Source organism: Nerophis lumbriciformis, linkage group LG03 (assembly GCF_033978685.3).
Source record: "Nerophis lumbriciformis linkage group LG03, RoL_Nlum_v2.1, whole genome shotgun sequence".
NCBI lineage: Eukaryota > Metazoa > Chordata > Actinopteri > Syngnathiformes > Syngnathidae > Nerophis > Nerophis lumbriciformis.
In genome coordinates, this window is record NC_084550.2 from 67,493,072 (window position 1) to 67,510,935 (window position 17,864).

At 36.7% G+C, this 17,864-nt stretch overlaps 1 protein-coding gene across 4 annotated transcripts in view; it reads left to right on the forward strand.

The window, feature by feature from the left end:
* mast3a (microtubule associated serine/threonine kinase 3a) overlaps positions 1-17,864 on the forward strand; it is a 168,298-nt gene that overhangs the window by 129,597 nt on the left and 20,837 nt on the right. For all 4 annotated transcript variants that reach the window (XM_061941580.2, XM_061941594.1, XM_061941573.2 and 1 more), the window contains 3 exons: positions 4,283-4,471; positions 13,832-14,055; positions 14,327-14,449. In XM_061941580.2, coding sequence (XP_061797564.1) covers positions 4,283-4,471; positions 13,832-14,055; positions 14,327-14,449 — 536 coding nt within the window. The remainder of the gene's footprint in view (positions 1-4,282; positions 4,472-13,831; positions 14,056-14,326; positions 14,450-17,864) is intronic.

Consider the following 17,864-nt stretch of genomic DNA (forward strand, 5'->3'; position numbering starts at 1 on the left):
TCTGAGTTTTACTAGAGACATGTGATTTTGGAAGGTTTGCAAACACAACAATTAGTTTTATACTCAATATGACAGTAATGTTCTTAGAATCCTGAGATAATGCGTTTGAAGCAATAAAAGTTGTATTCAAGCATAATTCCTAAACCAGACATGCAATATGTCTAATAATGCCTGTAGTAATGTATATTTGTGAGTTTTACTAGAGACATGTGCTTTTGTAAGGTTTGCAAACACAAAAATGTGTTTCTTACTCAATATGACAGTAATGTTCTTAGAATCCTGAGATAATGCGTTTGAAGCAATAGAAGTTGTATTCAAGCATAACTCCTAAACCAAACATGCAATATATCTAATAATGCCTGTATTAATGTATATTTGTGAGTTTTACTAGAGACATGTGCTTTTGTAAGGTTTGCAAACACAAAAAATAGTTTTTTTATTCAATTTGACAGTAATGTTCTTAGAATTCTGAGAAAATGTGTTTGAAGCAATAAAAAAATTATTCAAGCATAACTCCTTAACCAAACATGCAATATGTCTAACAATGCCTGTCCTATTGTATTTTTGTGAGTTTTACGAGAGACATGTGCTTTTGTAACGTTTGCAAACACAAAAATTAGTTTCTTACTCAATATGACAGTAACGTTCTTAGAATCCTGAGATAATACGCTTGAAGCAATGTAAAAATTCTTCAAGCATAACTCCTAAACCAAACATGCAATATGTCTAATAATGCCTGTATTAATGTATCTTTGTGAATTTTACTAGAGACATGTGCTTTTGTAACGTTTGCAAACACAAAAATTAGTTTCGTACTCAATATGACAGTAATGTTCTTAGGATCCTGAGATAATGCTTTTGAAGCAATAAATAAATGTTTTTTTTAGCATAACTCCTAAACCAAACATGCAATATGTCTAATAATGCCTGTATTAATGTATCTTTGTGAGTTTTACTAGAGACATGTGCTTTTGTAAGGTTTGCAAACACAAAAATGTGTTTCTTACTCAATATAACAGTAATGTTCTTAGAATCCTGAGATAGCCTTTGAAGCAATACAAAATTGTTTCAAGCATAACTTCTAAACCAAATATGCAATATGTCTAATAATGCCTGAATTAATGTATATTTGTGAGTTTTACTAGAGACATGTGCTTCTGTAAGGTTTGCAAACACAAAAATGTGTTTTTTACTCAATATAACAGTAATGTTCTTAGAATCCTAAGAAAATGCATTTGAAGCAATAAAAAAATAATTTTAAGCACAACTCCTAAACCAAACATGCAATATGTCTAATAAGGCCTGCGTTAATGTATCTTTGAGTTTTACTAGAGACATGTGATTTTGTAAGGTTTGCAAACACAAAAATTAGTTTCGTACTCAATATGACAGTAATGTTCTTAGAATCCTGAGATAGCCTTTGAAGCAATAAATAAATGTTTTTTAGCATAACTCCTAAACCAAACATGCAATATGTCTAATAATGCCTGTATTAATGTATCTCTGTCAGTTTTACTAGAGACATGTGATTTTGTCAGCTTTGCAAACACAAAAAGTAGTTTTTATTCAATATGACAGTAATGTTCTTAGAATCCGGAAATAATGCGCTTGAAGCAATACAAAATGTATTCAAGCATAACTCCTTAACCAAACATGCAATATGTCTAATAATGCCTGTCTTATTGTATTTTTGTGAGTTTTACTCGAGACATGTGCTTTTGTAAGGTTTGCAAACACAACAATTATATTTTTACTCAATATGACAGTAATGTTCTTAGAATCCTGAGATAATGCGTTTAAAGAAATACAAAATGTATTCAAGCATAACTCCTTAAGCAAACATGTAATATGTCTAATAATGCCTGTCTTATTGTATTTTTGTGAGTTTTACTAGGGACATGTGCTTTTGTAAGGTTTGCAAGCACAAAAATTATTTTTTTTACTTAATATGAAAGTAATGTTCTTAGAATCCTGAGATAATGCTTTTGAAGCAATACAAAATGTATTCAAGCATAACTCCTTAACCAAACATGCAATATGTCTAATAATGCCTGTATTAATGTATCTTTGTGAGTTTTACTAGAAACATGTGCTTTTGTAAGGTTTGCAAACACAACAATTAGTTTTTTACTCAATATGACAGTAATGTTCTTAGAATCCTGAGATAGTGTTAAGCAATAAAATAGTTTCAAGCATAACTCCTAAACCAAACATGCAATATGTCTAATAATGCCTGTATTAATGTATATTTGTGAGTTTTACTAGAGACATGTGCTTTTGTAAGGTTTGCAAATACAAAAATGTGTTTTTCATTCAATATGACAGTAATGTTCTTAGAATCCTGAGATAATGCGTTTAAACCAATAAAAAATGTATTCAAGCATAACTCCTAAACCAAACATGCAATATGTCTAATAATGCCTGTCTTATTGTATTTTTGTGAGTTTTACTAGGGACATGTGCTTTTGTAACGTTTGCAAACACAAAAATTAGTTTCGTACTCAATATGACAGTAATGTTCTTAGAATCCTGAGATAATGCGTTTGAAGCAATAAAAAATGTATTCAAGCATAACTTCTTAACCAAACATGCAATATGTCTAATAATGCCTGTATTAATATATCTCTGTGAGTTTTACTAGAGACATTTGCTTTTGTAAGGTTTGCAAACACAAAAAGTAGTTTTTTACTCAATATGACAGTAATGTTCTTAGAATCCTGAGATAATGCGTTTGAAGCAATAAAAAATGTATTCAAGCATAACTCCTAAACCAAACATGCAATATGTCTAATAATGCCTGTATTATTGTATCTTTGTGAGTTTTACTAGAGACATGTGCTTTTGTCAGCTTTGCAAACACAACAATTAGTTTTTTACTCAATATGACAGTAATGTTCTTAGAATCCTGAGATAGTGTTTGAAGCAATAAAAATAGTTTCAAGTATAACTCCTAAACCAAACATGCAATATGTCTAATAATGCCTGTATTATTGTATCTTTGTGAGTTTTACTAGAGACATGTGCTTTTGTAAGGTTTGCAAACACAAAATTAGTTTTTTACTCAATATGACAGTAATGTTCTTAGAATCCTGAGATAGCCTTTGAAGCAATACAAAATTGTTTCAAGCATAACTCCTAAACCAAACATGCAATATATCTAATAATGCCTGTATTAATGTATCTTTGTGAGTTTTACTAGAGACATGTGCTTTTGTAAGGTTTGCAAACACCGAAATTAGTTTCTTACTCAATATGACAGTAATGTGCTTAGAATCCTGAGATAATGCGTTTGAAGCAATAAAAAATGTATTCAAGCATAACTCCTAAACCAAACATGCAATATGTCTAATAATGCCTGTATTTTTGTGAGTTTTACTAGGGACATGTGCTTTTGTAATGTTTGCAAACACAAAAAATATTTTTTTTTACTTAATATGAAAGTAATGTTCTTAGAATCCTGAGATAAGGCTTTTGAAGCAATACAAAATGTATTCAAGCATAACTCCTTAACCAAACATGCAATATGTCTAATAATGCCTGTATTAATGTATATTTGTGAGTTTTACTAGAGACGTGCTTTTGTAACGTTTGCAAACACAAAAAGTATTTTACTCAATATGACAGTAATGTTCTGTTGCGTTTGGACCAGTTGTTCCTCCCAGGGATCTCAAGTCACAAGTCGCTCCCAAGCTCTTTACGACACTTAAAGCTGAGTAGAAAAACCACCAGAGACAGAATAGGTATTTTGTAATATATTTGCAAAGCTTTGCATATACATTGAGACCAGTCCAGCATAGAACATTCAATCGCGCCGCCAAGATGGTCTGCCCCCCCCCGAAAAACCCTCTCCCCTCTTAAGTCTCTCTCTCTCCCACCCTCGCACTCATGTCCCTCCAGCCAAAACACATGCCCATTGTCCTCCGCACCTGGGAAGAATGCTAGATAAGAGAAAGGAGTATCTCTCTTTCTTACATTCTTCATTCAAGGTTAAGCACACAGTTTTTGCAGACAACCAAAAGACCACAATTGGAAGAAAAACACTAGCTGTTTTGTAATATGATTATGAAATAAAAGAAGTAACACTTAAATTTGGATATATGTAAATATCTGCCTCTGACAATTCTTAGAATCCTGAGATAATGCGTTTGAAGCAATAAAAATGTATTCAAGCATAACTCCTAAACCAAACATGCAATATGTCTAATAATGCCTGTATTTTTGTATCTCTGTCAGTTTTACTAGAGACATGTGATTTTGTAAGGTTTCTGCTTTGTGTTTTCAGAAGGTATGGTCTCCAACCTGCGGCGCATTCGTCTCCGTAGCAACAGCACTGGCACGCGACCGTCGTTCCGCAGAGGCGCTTCCAGACGGATCGCCCACCAATTGGAGACACCGGAAAAAGCCAGACCTCCTGCTGGAAAAGTCCCTAAATCCGCATCAGTGTCCGGTCTCTCTCTCATTATTACCCCAGGTGAACAGATAATAATCACTTGCACACCGTTTGCTTTGCACCTATAACTCGGGATACATGCCGAGTACCCGGTATTTTTGGTACCGGTTGGTAATTGCGTCGTTAAAATTCCGGCTATCAGTTGACCGTCGTAATTATGACACACGTGCGCTCTCACATTCATTCAAAGCATAATTAAAGACACCGCGGATCAGCCAATCAGAGTAGAACTTTTAACGCTCCACTTCCGGTGACAAAGTACGCACAGGTAAACAGTATCATAGATTTATTTATTTATTGGAATCGTGGACGGAATCAATGTTTGCTAAAAACAAAATCTAAATGCGGAAATTGCCGTAATGTGATTGACATGCTGTCATTCAGAGGAACAAATTAAATCATGGTTACGGGGAACGTGTACTTCTGTGGTCCCCAACCACCGGTACTGGTCTGTGACGCATTTGCTACCGGGCCGCACGGCAACATTAATTCATTTATAAACTACCGCATTTTCTGCAACTTAACTTTGGCCTGTCCCACTAAACACACCAATAGGCTTGTTAATAGATGTATATTACAACTCCTTTGTTATAGTACATGGGACTATAACAGGGTCATAGTATATAGCAGGGGTTCTTATCCTTTTTGACCTAAGGACCCAACTTTTCCACTACAGAGGAGCCCGGGCCCCACTCCAATATTAACTCTGAATTAGTCATCTTACTCTTGATTTTGATCATATTCAATAATAATACTTACAGATTACTACCTTGTCAAATGATATAAAAGCATGTGTTAATCACAAAGATTATATTAATTTGACAAATAAACCTTAGGCTTAGGTCAGGCTAATTTGAAAAAGAAGTACTACCAAAATAAACAATACATTTACATACAATATGTATTATGCTGTGCTAAAATATATACCGTATTTTTCAGAGTATAAGTCGCACCTGCCGAAAATGCATAATAAAGAAGGAAAAAAACACTATGAAAAAACTATGAAAACTATGAGAAAAATACGGTAAACTAAATTGTCAATGAAATAAAAGTGCAAAGGAAAATACAGCTTCACCACTTTAGTCATTTTTGCACTGAAGAAATGTCTCTATGACATTAGCGCTAGACTTCTTTGTTTTATATAGTCATTACTGCCACACGTGGTGGAAAAGTGTATTACAACTGAGTACAGTTGCTGCCTCTACGGACCACAGCTGAAAAACAAACATAACACTCGCAGCCCAATACTGGGTCCTGGCCCTATGGTTAAGGAACACTGGTGTATAGTATATGCCATCAACGTGCCATGCACTATCTCTTCGCATAGAAACACACCCAGGACTTCCACTACTTCAGCGTTATAGTGAATTGATTTTTCATGCTCATTTTTTTGGCTGTTTTTATCTGCCACGGTCTGTGAAAATAATGCGTACATTAAACTGGTCCCTGGTGGGAAAAAGGTTGGGGACCCCTGGTGTACTTGACATTTACCGACATCTCTGTGCCTGCCTCCTTGACACGCGGCCACCTCTAACATTATGTTATTGTGCTTTTTCTTAATCAGGTTACTTTTTTTTAATTTACTTAAAATGTTAATAGAATGTTGAACTAATCCCTAGTTGATTTGGTTTTAGTACAGCCGCTTTAAAACTGGCAGGTTAAAAACAATGCTAAAAAATTGTGATATTACTTGAGATTGTATGATTTTTTTTCCCCCCCTATTCCACCCAGCCCTAAGATCTGATATCAGCTTGGAATAATCATACTTAAGGAAGCAATGATAACGAAAATAATGAAGCTAATAAAAAAAATACAAAAATTCACATCTTTATTTATACCAATTACAAAAGTACTGGTAAGAGTACAGAGGAATACTGGTATCGATTAAAATCCTGACAATATATATCCCTACTTATACCATAAACCAGATCTTGGAAAATTAAGGCCCGGGGGCCGTGCGGCCCATTAAGCTTTTCAATCTGGCCCGCCGGACATCCCCAAATAATTTTTTTAGATCTATCTTTAAGATGGAAACTGTAGCTGCCGTTATGATGTGCAGTGATGTTTTCTAATGACCGTAAGTCTTGAACTATACAAAGTATTTCAATGGTTGGAATCTGTGCTTTTGCATGATATACTAGTTCAGGGGTCTGTAACCCGCGGCTCTTTGATCACTCTGATGCGGCTCAGCTGCATACTTGCCGACCCTCCCAATTTTCCCGGGAGATTTCCGGATTTTGGTGCTTCTCGCAGAAAACTCCCGGGACTTATATTCTCAGATTTTCACCCTAATAATAATAATAATAATAAGGGCGTGCCATGATGGTACAGCATTCAGCACCCTCTACAATCTGTACAAACAAACAGCGTGCCAGCCCAGCCTTTTGTTGTATGCATCTTCTACTTGCACACTTGAGTAACAGCAAGGCATACTTGGTCAACAGCCACCTAGGTTACACTGACGGTGGCTATATAAAACAACTTTAACATTCTTACTAATAATGCGCCATACTTTGAACCAAAACCAAACAAGAATGACAAACACATTTCGGGAGAACATCTGCACCGTAACACAACAGAACAAATACCCAGAATCCCATGCAGCACTGACTCTTTCGGGCTATATTGTACACCCCTGCTCCCACCAAACCCCGCCCCCACCCCGGCACGCTGGATATAGTGGGCGCTAAATGCTGTACCATCACGGCACGTTCGAGAGAATAGTTGCCCTGAATTTCGTAGTATGCTGGAAAAATCGGGAGATTGACAAGTATGACGCTGTCAAGCGCCATTCATACAAAACTCGAGACCCTTGGTTTATACATAACACAAAGCAAAAAAAAAAAAACTTTGTATGCAGTGTCATTTCATTTTAAATTTCAAAAGATTTTTGTGGCTCCCATTGATTTCTTTGATATGTGAAACTGGTCAAAATGGCTCTTTGATTGGTAAAGGTTGCCGACCCCTGTACTAGTTACTATGGTCATCTAACTAATTACTATGGTAATCTGATTAGTTACTATGGTCATGTAATCTAAGTCACAGCAGATCAGACGAGGCACCAAGCAGTGTGGGTGGGGAGCGTTTCCACAGAGCGTTTCCAGAGCGGCCAGCCTGAAATACGGGTGTCAGGGACAGAAGGAGATTTTTAGAACAAAGTTCTAAAGTTTAGTGATATCAGATTGTAAGTGTTTTTTTACCCTTCACATTCCTATCTGGCTGTTAGTAGCAACTTGCGTTTTGCTTTATTGTAAAATATGTGGATGGAGAGGGTATGTGGCGTTCATATGTTAATATTCAGTGTTTTATCCTTCATACCATATTTTTCGGATTATAAATTGCAGTTTTATTTCATAGTTTGCCCGGGGATGCGACATATACTCCGGAGCGATTTATGTGTGAAATTATTAACACATTACCGTAAAATATCAAATAATATGTATCTCATTCGCGTAAGAGACGAAGCAAATGTCAACCAATAAGAAAATTGGCGGGGGCGGGTCATGTCAGAAGTGCATTGTGGGTCATGGGATGCCAACTGCTACAACATTGGCGGTAACTTATAAAAACTGAGAACAGCTGAACAAAAATGGTACCGAAAAGGAAATCATATACTGCAGATTACAAGCTTGACGTAGTGAAATATGCAGCAGAAAGAAAGGAAGCGGCGCATACCAGGAGCGACAACGAGGAAGAAGATTTCTTGGGATTAAGTGATTAGAAGTGACAGATTGTTTGGTAAACGTATAGCATGTTCTATATGTTATAGTTATTTGAATGACTCTTACCATAATATGTTACGTTAACATACCAGTTGGTTATTTATGCCTCATATAACGTCACACCCCGGCTCGGGTGAAGGTAATGTAACCTTTGCAAACCAGACTTTCAAATCAAGGATGGCAAGGCACGCAGTTGGTAACATTTTACAAACATTTATTGAAATCCCAAAAAGTGTCAAAAGGTGAACAACGACAGGAAAAACAAAGCACCCACAATCTGTAATGGTAATAAATAGAGGCAATATTAGTATTGTATATTATATATATATAGTACATTTATATTCTAAATACATTTCGAAGTTGCATGCGTTAAATAGGCCTATATAATTCATCAAAATAAGCATATTAAAAATAATCAAATCAAAATGTAAATCATCCATTATATGAATACTAGTGATGGGTCCGGCAACACCGATGCATCGGCGCATGCGTCGAGCTCATAGAGCGAAACCCTGTGTCGGTGCGCGTACCGCTTTTAGAAAGTCACGTGACCGATCATGAGCTGTTTTGGTCACGTGACCGATACGCGAACTGTGTCGCACTGACGCCTCCTCTGTGCCCTGTGAGCGGCTCTTTTCTACAGCCCGAGAAATAATAACTAAGAAGAGAAATCGTCTAAAATGTAATACGTCGGAAAAACTTGCATTTATTTTTTTTTTAATAAAAATGTGTAAAAAAATAAAATCAAAAAAATTCCCAGTCCACAATCATCCACAACACGTTCTCTTAGATTTCCATGTTATGATACATGTTCACATTATTTGACTGTATCTAAAAAAGATAAAAATATATTTTTGTTTAAATGAAGATATGAAATAATCCTAAATGAAATACAATGACTTGGTTTATATTATTGTATATACTAGGGCAGGGGTCACCAACGCGGTACCCGCGGTCACCAGGTAGCCCATAAGGACCAGATCAGTCGCCCGCTGGCCTGTTCTAAAAATAGCTCAAAGAGCAGCACTTACCAGTGAGCTGCCTCTATTTTTTAAATTTTATTTATTTACTAGCAAGCTGGTCTCGCTTTGCTCGACATTTTTAATTCTAAAAGAGACAAGACTCAAATGGAATTTGAAAATCCAAGAAAATATTTTAAAGACTTGGAATAAGCGGTAGAAAATGGATGGATGGATGGATGGGTCTTCACTTGTTTAAATAAATTCATTTATTTTTTTACTTTGCTTCTTATTACTTTTAGAAATACAATTTTAGAGAAAAAATACAACCTTAAAAATGATTTTAGGATTTTTAAACAAATATACCTTTTTACCTTTTAAATGTCTTCCTCTTCTTTCCTGACAATTTAAATCAATGTTCAAGTAAAAAATTTTTTTTTTATTGTAAAGAATAATACATATTTTAGCTTCTGGTTTTTCGACGAAGAATATTTGCGAAATATTTCTTCAAACTTACTATGATTAAAATTCAAAAAAATTATTCTGGCAAATCTAGAAAATCTGTAGAATCAAATTTAAATCTTATTTCAAAGTATTTTGAATTTCTTTTAAAATTTTTGTTCTGGAAAATCTAGAAGAAATACTGATTTGTCTTTGTTAGAAATATAGCTTGGTCCAATTTGTTAAATATTCTAACAAAGTGCAGATTGGATTTTAACCGATTTAAAACATGTCATCAAAATTCTAAAATTTATCTTAATCAGGAAAAATTACCAATGATGTTCCATAAATTCTTTTAATTTTTTCAAAAAGATTCAAATAGGCTAGTTTTTCTCTTCTTTGTCGGTTGAATTTTAAAGAGTCGAAATTGAAGATAAACTATGTTTCAAATTTTTATTTTAAATTTTTTCGTGTTTTCTCCTCTTTTAAACCGTTCAATTAAGTGTTTTTTTTCATCATTTATTCTCTACAAAAAACCTTCCGTAAAAGGAAAAAAAAAATGTACGACGGAATGACAGACAGAAATACCCTTTTTTTTTAATATATATACCGGTATATGTATTTATTTAGCTATTGTTTAAATCACACTTATGTGTAACTTACAAATGACAATATATTTATTTATTTAAGTGTGTATCAAACTGGTAGTCCTTCGCATTAATCAGTACCCAAGAAGTAGTTTTTGGTTTCAAAAAGGTTGGTGACCCCTGTACTAGGGCATAAAATCAGTGTCAGTTGAGTCGGTCCATAGGTTGCCTGTAGGGATTTTTAATGTCCAGCAGATGTCAGTATTTAGTGACACAGTATCGACACAGTATCAATACAGTTTTGCAATGTGTCGAAACGCTTCATGACGCCTCATCAACCCATCACTACAACACAACATAATCTCATCATCAAAATAATCACCTCAGTAGATGTTTGATGCATAGAGACCGAAACTCCTGCTCAGGACAGAGATCCTCCTCTGGCAGTGACCGACAGTAGACTGTCAGAAAAACAGCATTTTCCAACTTAAATAGCCCATAGCCCCTCCCACTAGCTGGGACCAATTTGACAGGGGGAATTAAGAAAATTATTTAAATAAAGTTATTTTGTAAATTACACCATAAATAACCATCACATGTCTAAAAAGTATTCACATAGTACTTTTGCATGTGTAGAGCAGTCATTTTTGTACATAGTATATTCAGGATTAGACAACACAACTTTCAAATGTCCAGTGTCCTTCTGTACCACCCAGCTTTTGAAGATCATGGTTCGACCCAAATTTGGCCTAATTAGTGAATGCAGGTGTGGTCACCTATATAAAGCCCTCAACCCCACCCTGACTCTTTTAGTCAAATGTTCAGAGCCATGGTGAGTGACAGGTAACAATTTGTTGAGCACATGCTTTTCACTGGCTAACAAGATTGAATGTTTGTATTTTGTCCATGTTGAGCTTCCTAACAAGTGTGCACGGTAGTGATGGGTTGATGAGGCGTCATGAAGCGTTTCGACACATTGCAAAACTGTATTGATACTGTGTCGATACTGTGTCACTAAATACTGACATCTGCTGGACATTAAAAATCCCTACAGGCAACCTATGGACCGACTCAACTGACACTGATTTTATGCCCTAGTACAGGGGTCACCAACCTTTTTGAAACCAAAAACTACTTCTTGGGTACTGATTAATGCGAAGGGCTACCAGTTTGATACACACTTAAATAAATAAGTATATTGTCATTTGTAAGTTACACGTAAGTGTGATTTAAACAAGAATAGCTAAATATATAAATTTATATATATAAAAAAATGGGTATTTCTGTCTGTCATTCCGTCGTACATTTTTTTTCCCTTTTACGGAAGGTTTTTTGTAGAGAATAAATGATGAAAAAAACACTTAATTGAACGATTTAAAAGAGGAGAAAACACGAAAAAATTTAAAATAAAGTTTTTAAACATAGTTTATCTTCAATTTCGAACTCTTTAAAATTCAAAATTCAACCGACAAAAAGAAGAGAAAAACTACCTAATTTGAATCTTTTTGAAAAAATTAAAAAAATAATTTATGGAACATCATTAGTAATTTTTCCTGATTAAGATACATTTTAGAATTTTGATGACATGTTTTAAATGGGTTAAAATCCAATCTGCACTTTGTTAGGATATTTAACAAATTGGACCAAGCTATATTTCTAACAAAGACAAATCAGTATTTCTTCTAGATTTTCCAGAACAAAAATTTTAAAAGAAATTCAAAATACTTTGAAATAAGATTTAAATTTGATTCTACAGATTTTCTAGATTTGCCAGAATAATTTTTTTGAATTTTAATCATAGTAAGTTTGAAGAAATATTTCGCAAATATTCTTCGTCGAAAAACCAGAAGCTAAAATATTTATTATTCTTTACAATAAAAAAAAAAATTTTTACTTGAACATTGATTTAAATTGTCAGGAAAGAAGAGGAAGAAATTTAAAAGGTAAAAAGGTATATTTGTTTAAAAATCCTAAAATAATTTTTAAGGTTGTATTTTTTCTCTAAAATTGTATTTCTAAAAGTAATAAGAAGCAAAGTAAAAAAATAAATGAATTTATTTAAACAAGTGAAGACCCATCCATCCATCCATTTTCTACCGCTTATTCCAAGTGAAGACCAAGTCTTTAAAATATTTTCTTGGATTTTCAAATTCTATTTGAGTCTTGTCTCTTTTAGAATTAAAAATGTCGAGCAAAGCGAGACCAGCTTGCCAGTAAATAAATAAAATTTAAAAAATAAAGGCAGCTCACTGGTAAGTGCTGCTATTTGAGCTATTTTTAGAACAGGCAAGCGGGCGACTCATCTGGTGCTTACGGGCGACCTGGTGCCCGCGGGCACCGCGTTGGTGACCCCTGCCCTAGTATATACAATAATATAAACCAAGTCATTGTATTTCATTTAGGATTATTTCATATCTTCATTTAAATAAAAAAATATACTTTTATCTTTTTTAGATACAGTCAATAAATAATGTGAACATGTATCATAACATGGAAATCTAAGAGAACGTGTTGTGGATGATTGTGGACTGGGAATTTTTTTAATTTTATTTTTTTACACATTATTAAAAAAAAAAAAAAAAAGTTTTTCCGACGTATTACATTTCAGACTATTTCTCTTCTTAGTTATTATTTCTCCGGCTGTAGAAAAGACACGCTCACAGGGCACAGAGGAGGCGTCAGTGCGACACAGTTCGCGTATCGGTCACGTGACCAAAACAGCTCATGATCGGTCACGTGACTTTCTAAAAGCGGTACGCGCACCGACACAGGGTTTTGCTCTATGAGCTCGACGCATGCGCCGATGCATCGGTGTTGCCGGACCCATCACTACTGGCTAACAAGATTGAATGTTTGTATTTTGTCCATGATGAGCTTCCTAACAAGTGTGCACGGTTTGTAAGGAAGTTTAAGGTCAAACAGTGACAGTGTGGGGTCAAACTGTCACAAACGTACACTTATTCAGCCTGTTGTTCACTATTCTTTATTTATTTTAAATTGCCTTTCAAATGTCTATTCTTGATGTTGGATTTTATCAAATAAATTTCCCCAAAAAATGCGACTTATACTCCAGTGCGACGTGTATGTTTTTTTCCTTCTTTATTATGCATTTTCGGCCGTTGCGACGTATACTCCGGAGCGACTTATAATCCAAAAAATACGGTAGTTAATATTGTAAATCCCACATTCTTTATTTTCATGTACATTCTGGATGTCTCATTTAGTAATCATGTCATAACATTGTCATAACGTTTTTAGCATTCAATCAGACATTGTGAGGTTTCGTATTAGTGTTTCTAAAACGCAGATTTTTTTTCTCAAAATTTGGCCCCCTCTAGTCAAAATAATTGCCCAGGCCTGCCATACAGAATAGAAGCCTAATTTCATTATGTACTTCTGCGTCATGAGTTATATGTTTACAGTGCCCTCTACAGTCTGTTGAGAGTCAATTAATACAATAACTATGCAACCTAAGTCCGAGGTGTGGCAGTCATTTTCAGGTTCTTTTTTTTTAGGATTGATCAATGATAACATTTCTAAAGGAAATTATCCTGGCAGTTTTTGGGTTTTTTTTGGTCTCGCTTCTGCAAGGTTTTGTAGTCCTTCCATTTCAGCAGCCCAGATGCATACTGCCCATAATATGTCCCGCTCATGATCATTCTTCCCTTACAGATGACTCAGCGGGCCCTCCTTCCAGCCCCAAGTCTTCTCTATCGCTGTCGTCCAACCCCTCGTCCAGAGACTCCTCTCCCAGCCGGGATCTTTCCATCAACATCAGCTGCCTAAGGCCTCCAGTAGTCATCCACAGCTCTGGGAAGAGGTTTGGCTTCGCTTTGCGAGCAATCAGAGTCTACATGGGAGACAGCGACGTCTACACAGTTCACCACATGGTCTGGGTATGTCGATCTGTTGAGGCGCTGCGGTAGAAAGTACGCAGGGACTTGAGAAACAATAATTATACTGAGGTCAAGCTCAAGTCAGTTCTGTTTTTTGTTGATGTTGGCGTTCATTGTGACTTGCATAATAATCGCCAGCGTTACTCTTTTATTACGACAGACAAGATGACTGTTTCCACTAGTTCTGACGCAAGCTTGTGTGTGTGTGTGTGTGTGTGTGTGTGTGTGTGTGTGTGTGTGTGTGTGTGTGTGTGTGTGTGTATACGTTCAGTGTGTGGAGGAGGGCAGCCCGGCACATGAGGCAGGCTTGAGAGCCGGTGACCTCATCACTCACGTCAACGGGGAGTCTGTGCAGGGACTTGTCCACACTGAAGTGGTGGAGCTTCTGCTTAAGGTAAGAAAGGAAGTACTATTGGGTCTATGCTAGTGTCCTGAGTAGGGATCATACTTGCCAACCTTGAGACCACCGATTTCGGGGGGTGGGGGCGTGGTCGGGGGTGGGGCGGGGGGCGTGGTTGGGGGCGTGGTTAAGATATATATATATATATATATATATATATATAAGAAATACTTGACTTTCAGTGAATTCTAGCTATATATATATATATATATATATATATATATAAAATAAATACTTGAATTTCAGTGTTCATTTACAAACTACAACTCACAAAAACTTTAGAGTTAGGCTCCACCATCAGAATGTGTACTTAAACTTATAAAGATCACATGGATATTATTCAGTGAGTTGATTCACCAAAACTAACCTGTTATACAGGAGGAAAAAGCACACAGGACGTTTCAATTGTTCACAGACTGGTCGCGCTCATCAGAATGACAAGACACTTCCGGTCTGCAGGTGATAGCATTCAATTGGGAAGAAACGCCCTACTGCCCCCTACTGACCAATGTGAATACTGATAAATGTGTAATGACAGCTCCAAAAACGAATTCAAACCACAAAATAAAATAAAATAAATAAATCAACACAAAAATGTGACACATTATGGGTGGGTCACATATGCATGTACAGTAGATGGCAGTATTGTCCTGTTTAAAAGTGTCACAACATTGCTGTTTACGGCAGACGAACTGCTTTACGATAGACGCTGTTGTTGTGTGTTGTCAACACGTCACTCAGGTCCGCATGGAGCTGGAGGGGGCGTGGCCTCCAGCTCCGCCTGAATTTCGGGAGTTTTTCGGGAGAAAATTTGTCCCGTGAGGTTTTCGGGAGAGGCGCTGAATTTCGGGAGTCTCCCGGAAAATCCGGGAGGGTTGGCAAGTATGGTAGGGATGTCCGGATCCAGGTTTTTGCACTTCCAATCCGATACCGATATTGTTTTTGCACTTCCGATCCGATACCGATACTGGCCTATCCGAGCATGTATTAAAGTTTAAAGTTATTTAGCCTACTTAGTTGTCAGAATCATGTTGAAAAGGGTTTTAATACTCTTGATAACAACTAGCCAGCTGAATTAGGGGAGTTTGAATAATACACAATGGTTGGTAACAAGAAACTGACCTGTTTATTCAAGGATAAACACAAAATAGACAAAATTATACATGACAAACAGAAATGGCATTGAAACAAGGGCTGGGCGATATGGCCTTTTTTTAATATTGCGATATTTTAAGGCCATATTGCGATACACGATATATATCTCGATATTTTGCCTTAGCCTTGAATGAACACTTGATGCATATAATCACAGCAGTATGATGATTCTATGTGTCTACATTAAAACATTCTTCTTCATACTGCATTCATATTTGCTACTTTTAAACTTTCATGCAGAGAAGGAAATCACAACTAAAAAAATCACTATTTTTTTTCATACGGTGTTGATGTGGAAATGTTTGCCTCTGTATTTTGATGGTGTGGACGTGTGGCACCGAATGGAGATAAGTGTCTCGACAGACGTTACAATATTTGAACAATGATGACGAAAACTGTTTTCTCTGTCGTGTCCGTGTGTCGAAAATTGTTATGCACTTATTTTTTTATTTGATTTTGTGCGTGGCATAGATTTGCCGTGCGCAGAGGACGCTTGAGCAGGCGCACACCTTAGCGGCTGCGCTAGCATCACAGCTAACATTAGCCATGCTGCTACCTCTCTGCTGGGAGAGGGCGTATACGTATGTGACGTATGACGTGACAGTATGTGACGTGTGTAAGAAGGTGCACTTGCTGTCTGTGAGAGGGAGACACAGGAAAGAGTGAGAAGAGCCTGTCGTGTAATGCCAGCAGCAAAAAGCAACTGCGTGAGAATCCACAGACCTGTGGATGTGTTGAAGGTGTGCTGGAAAATGCGGAACGGAAATTAGGGAGCAGCAGAAAAGTGGAATGTATTATTTAAATCGGTGCGTTGGAAAACACTTACCGGAGTTTTTTTTAAACTGGATCTGGATCGGCATTTTCCCATGCCTTGCCGATACGCATTTTTTTGCAAATATCGGCGGCCGATCCGATCCAAATATCGGATCGGGACATCCCTAGTCCTGAGACACATTACCTTCTAGCAGAGGTGGGTAGATTACCCAAAAATTGTACTCAAACAAGAGGACCGTTGCTTTAGAATAATATGTCTCAAGTGGGGGTCGCATGTTGTAGCGTGGTTCGTTCTCCCGGGATGCAAACGGACGACTCTGGACAGGACTTGCAGGTAGGAACAAGATTTATTCTCATAAATCATAAAAACGAAGACAGGAACAAACCAAAGGAAGCGTGCCTAACACAATGAAAGCTAGCGGAATAGCTCACAAGGAAAACACTAAGACGGGACTGAGCGTAAGACACACACAGGGAACTAGAAAACATTGAACGTAGCAGTTGCGTAAAGCAAACAAAGAAGCCAGACCGACTGACTGGCAGAGGCAGGCTTAAATAATGTCTCTTGATTACAAACAGGTGCGCATCCCGAACACAAGAAGCAGGTGAAAATAATACGTAGCCATGGTAACAAACTCAGAGGTGCATAAACAGGAACTAAAGGAGTCCAAAACTAACAGAAAACACAAGTGACTTGAAAAACTTAAACAGACTATGATCCGGGCAGTGGATCATAACACAAGTCAATCAATCAATCAATGTTTACTTGTATAGGGCGACCGGTGCAATGGACATCGAGTGGATCTAGCATAATATTGTGAGAGTCCAGTCCATAGTGGATCTAACATAATAGTGTGAGAGTCCAGTCCACAGTGGATCTAACATAATAGTGTGAGAGTCCAGTCCATAGTGGATCTAACATAATAGTGTGAGAGTCCAGTCCATAGTGGATCTAACATAATAGTGAGAGTCCAGTCCATAGTGGATCTAACATAATAGTGTGAGAGTCCAGTCCAAAGTGGATCTAACATAATAGTGTGAGAGTCCAGTCCATAGTGGATCTAACATAATAGTGGGAGAGTCCAGTCCATAGTGAATCTAACATAATAGTGTGAAAGTCCAGTCCATAGTGGATCTAACATAATAGTGTGAGAGTCCAGTCCATAATGGATCTAGCATAATAGTGTGAGAGTCCAGTCCATAGTGGATCTAACATACTATTGTGAGAGTCCAGTCCATAGTGGATCTAACATAATAATGTGAGAGTCCAGTCCATAGTGGATCTAACATAATAGTGAGAGTCCAGTCCATAGTGGATCTAACATAATAGTGTGAGAGTCCAGTCCATAGTGGATCTAACATAATAGTGAGAGTCCAGTCCATAGTGGATCTAACATAATAGTGTGAGAGTCCAGTCCATAGTGGATCTAACATAATAGTGTGAGAGTCCAGTCCATAGTGGATCTAACATAATAGTGGG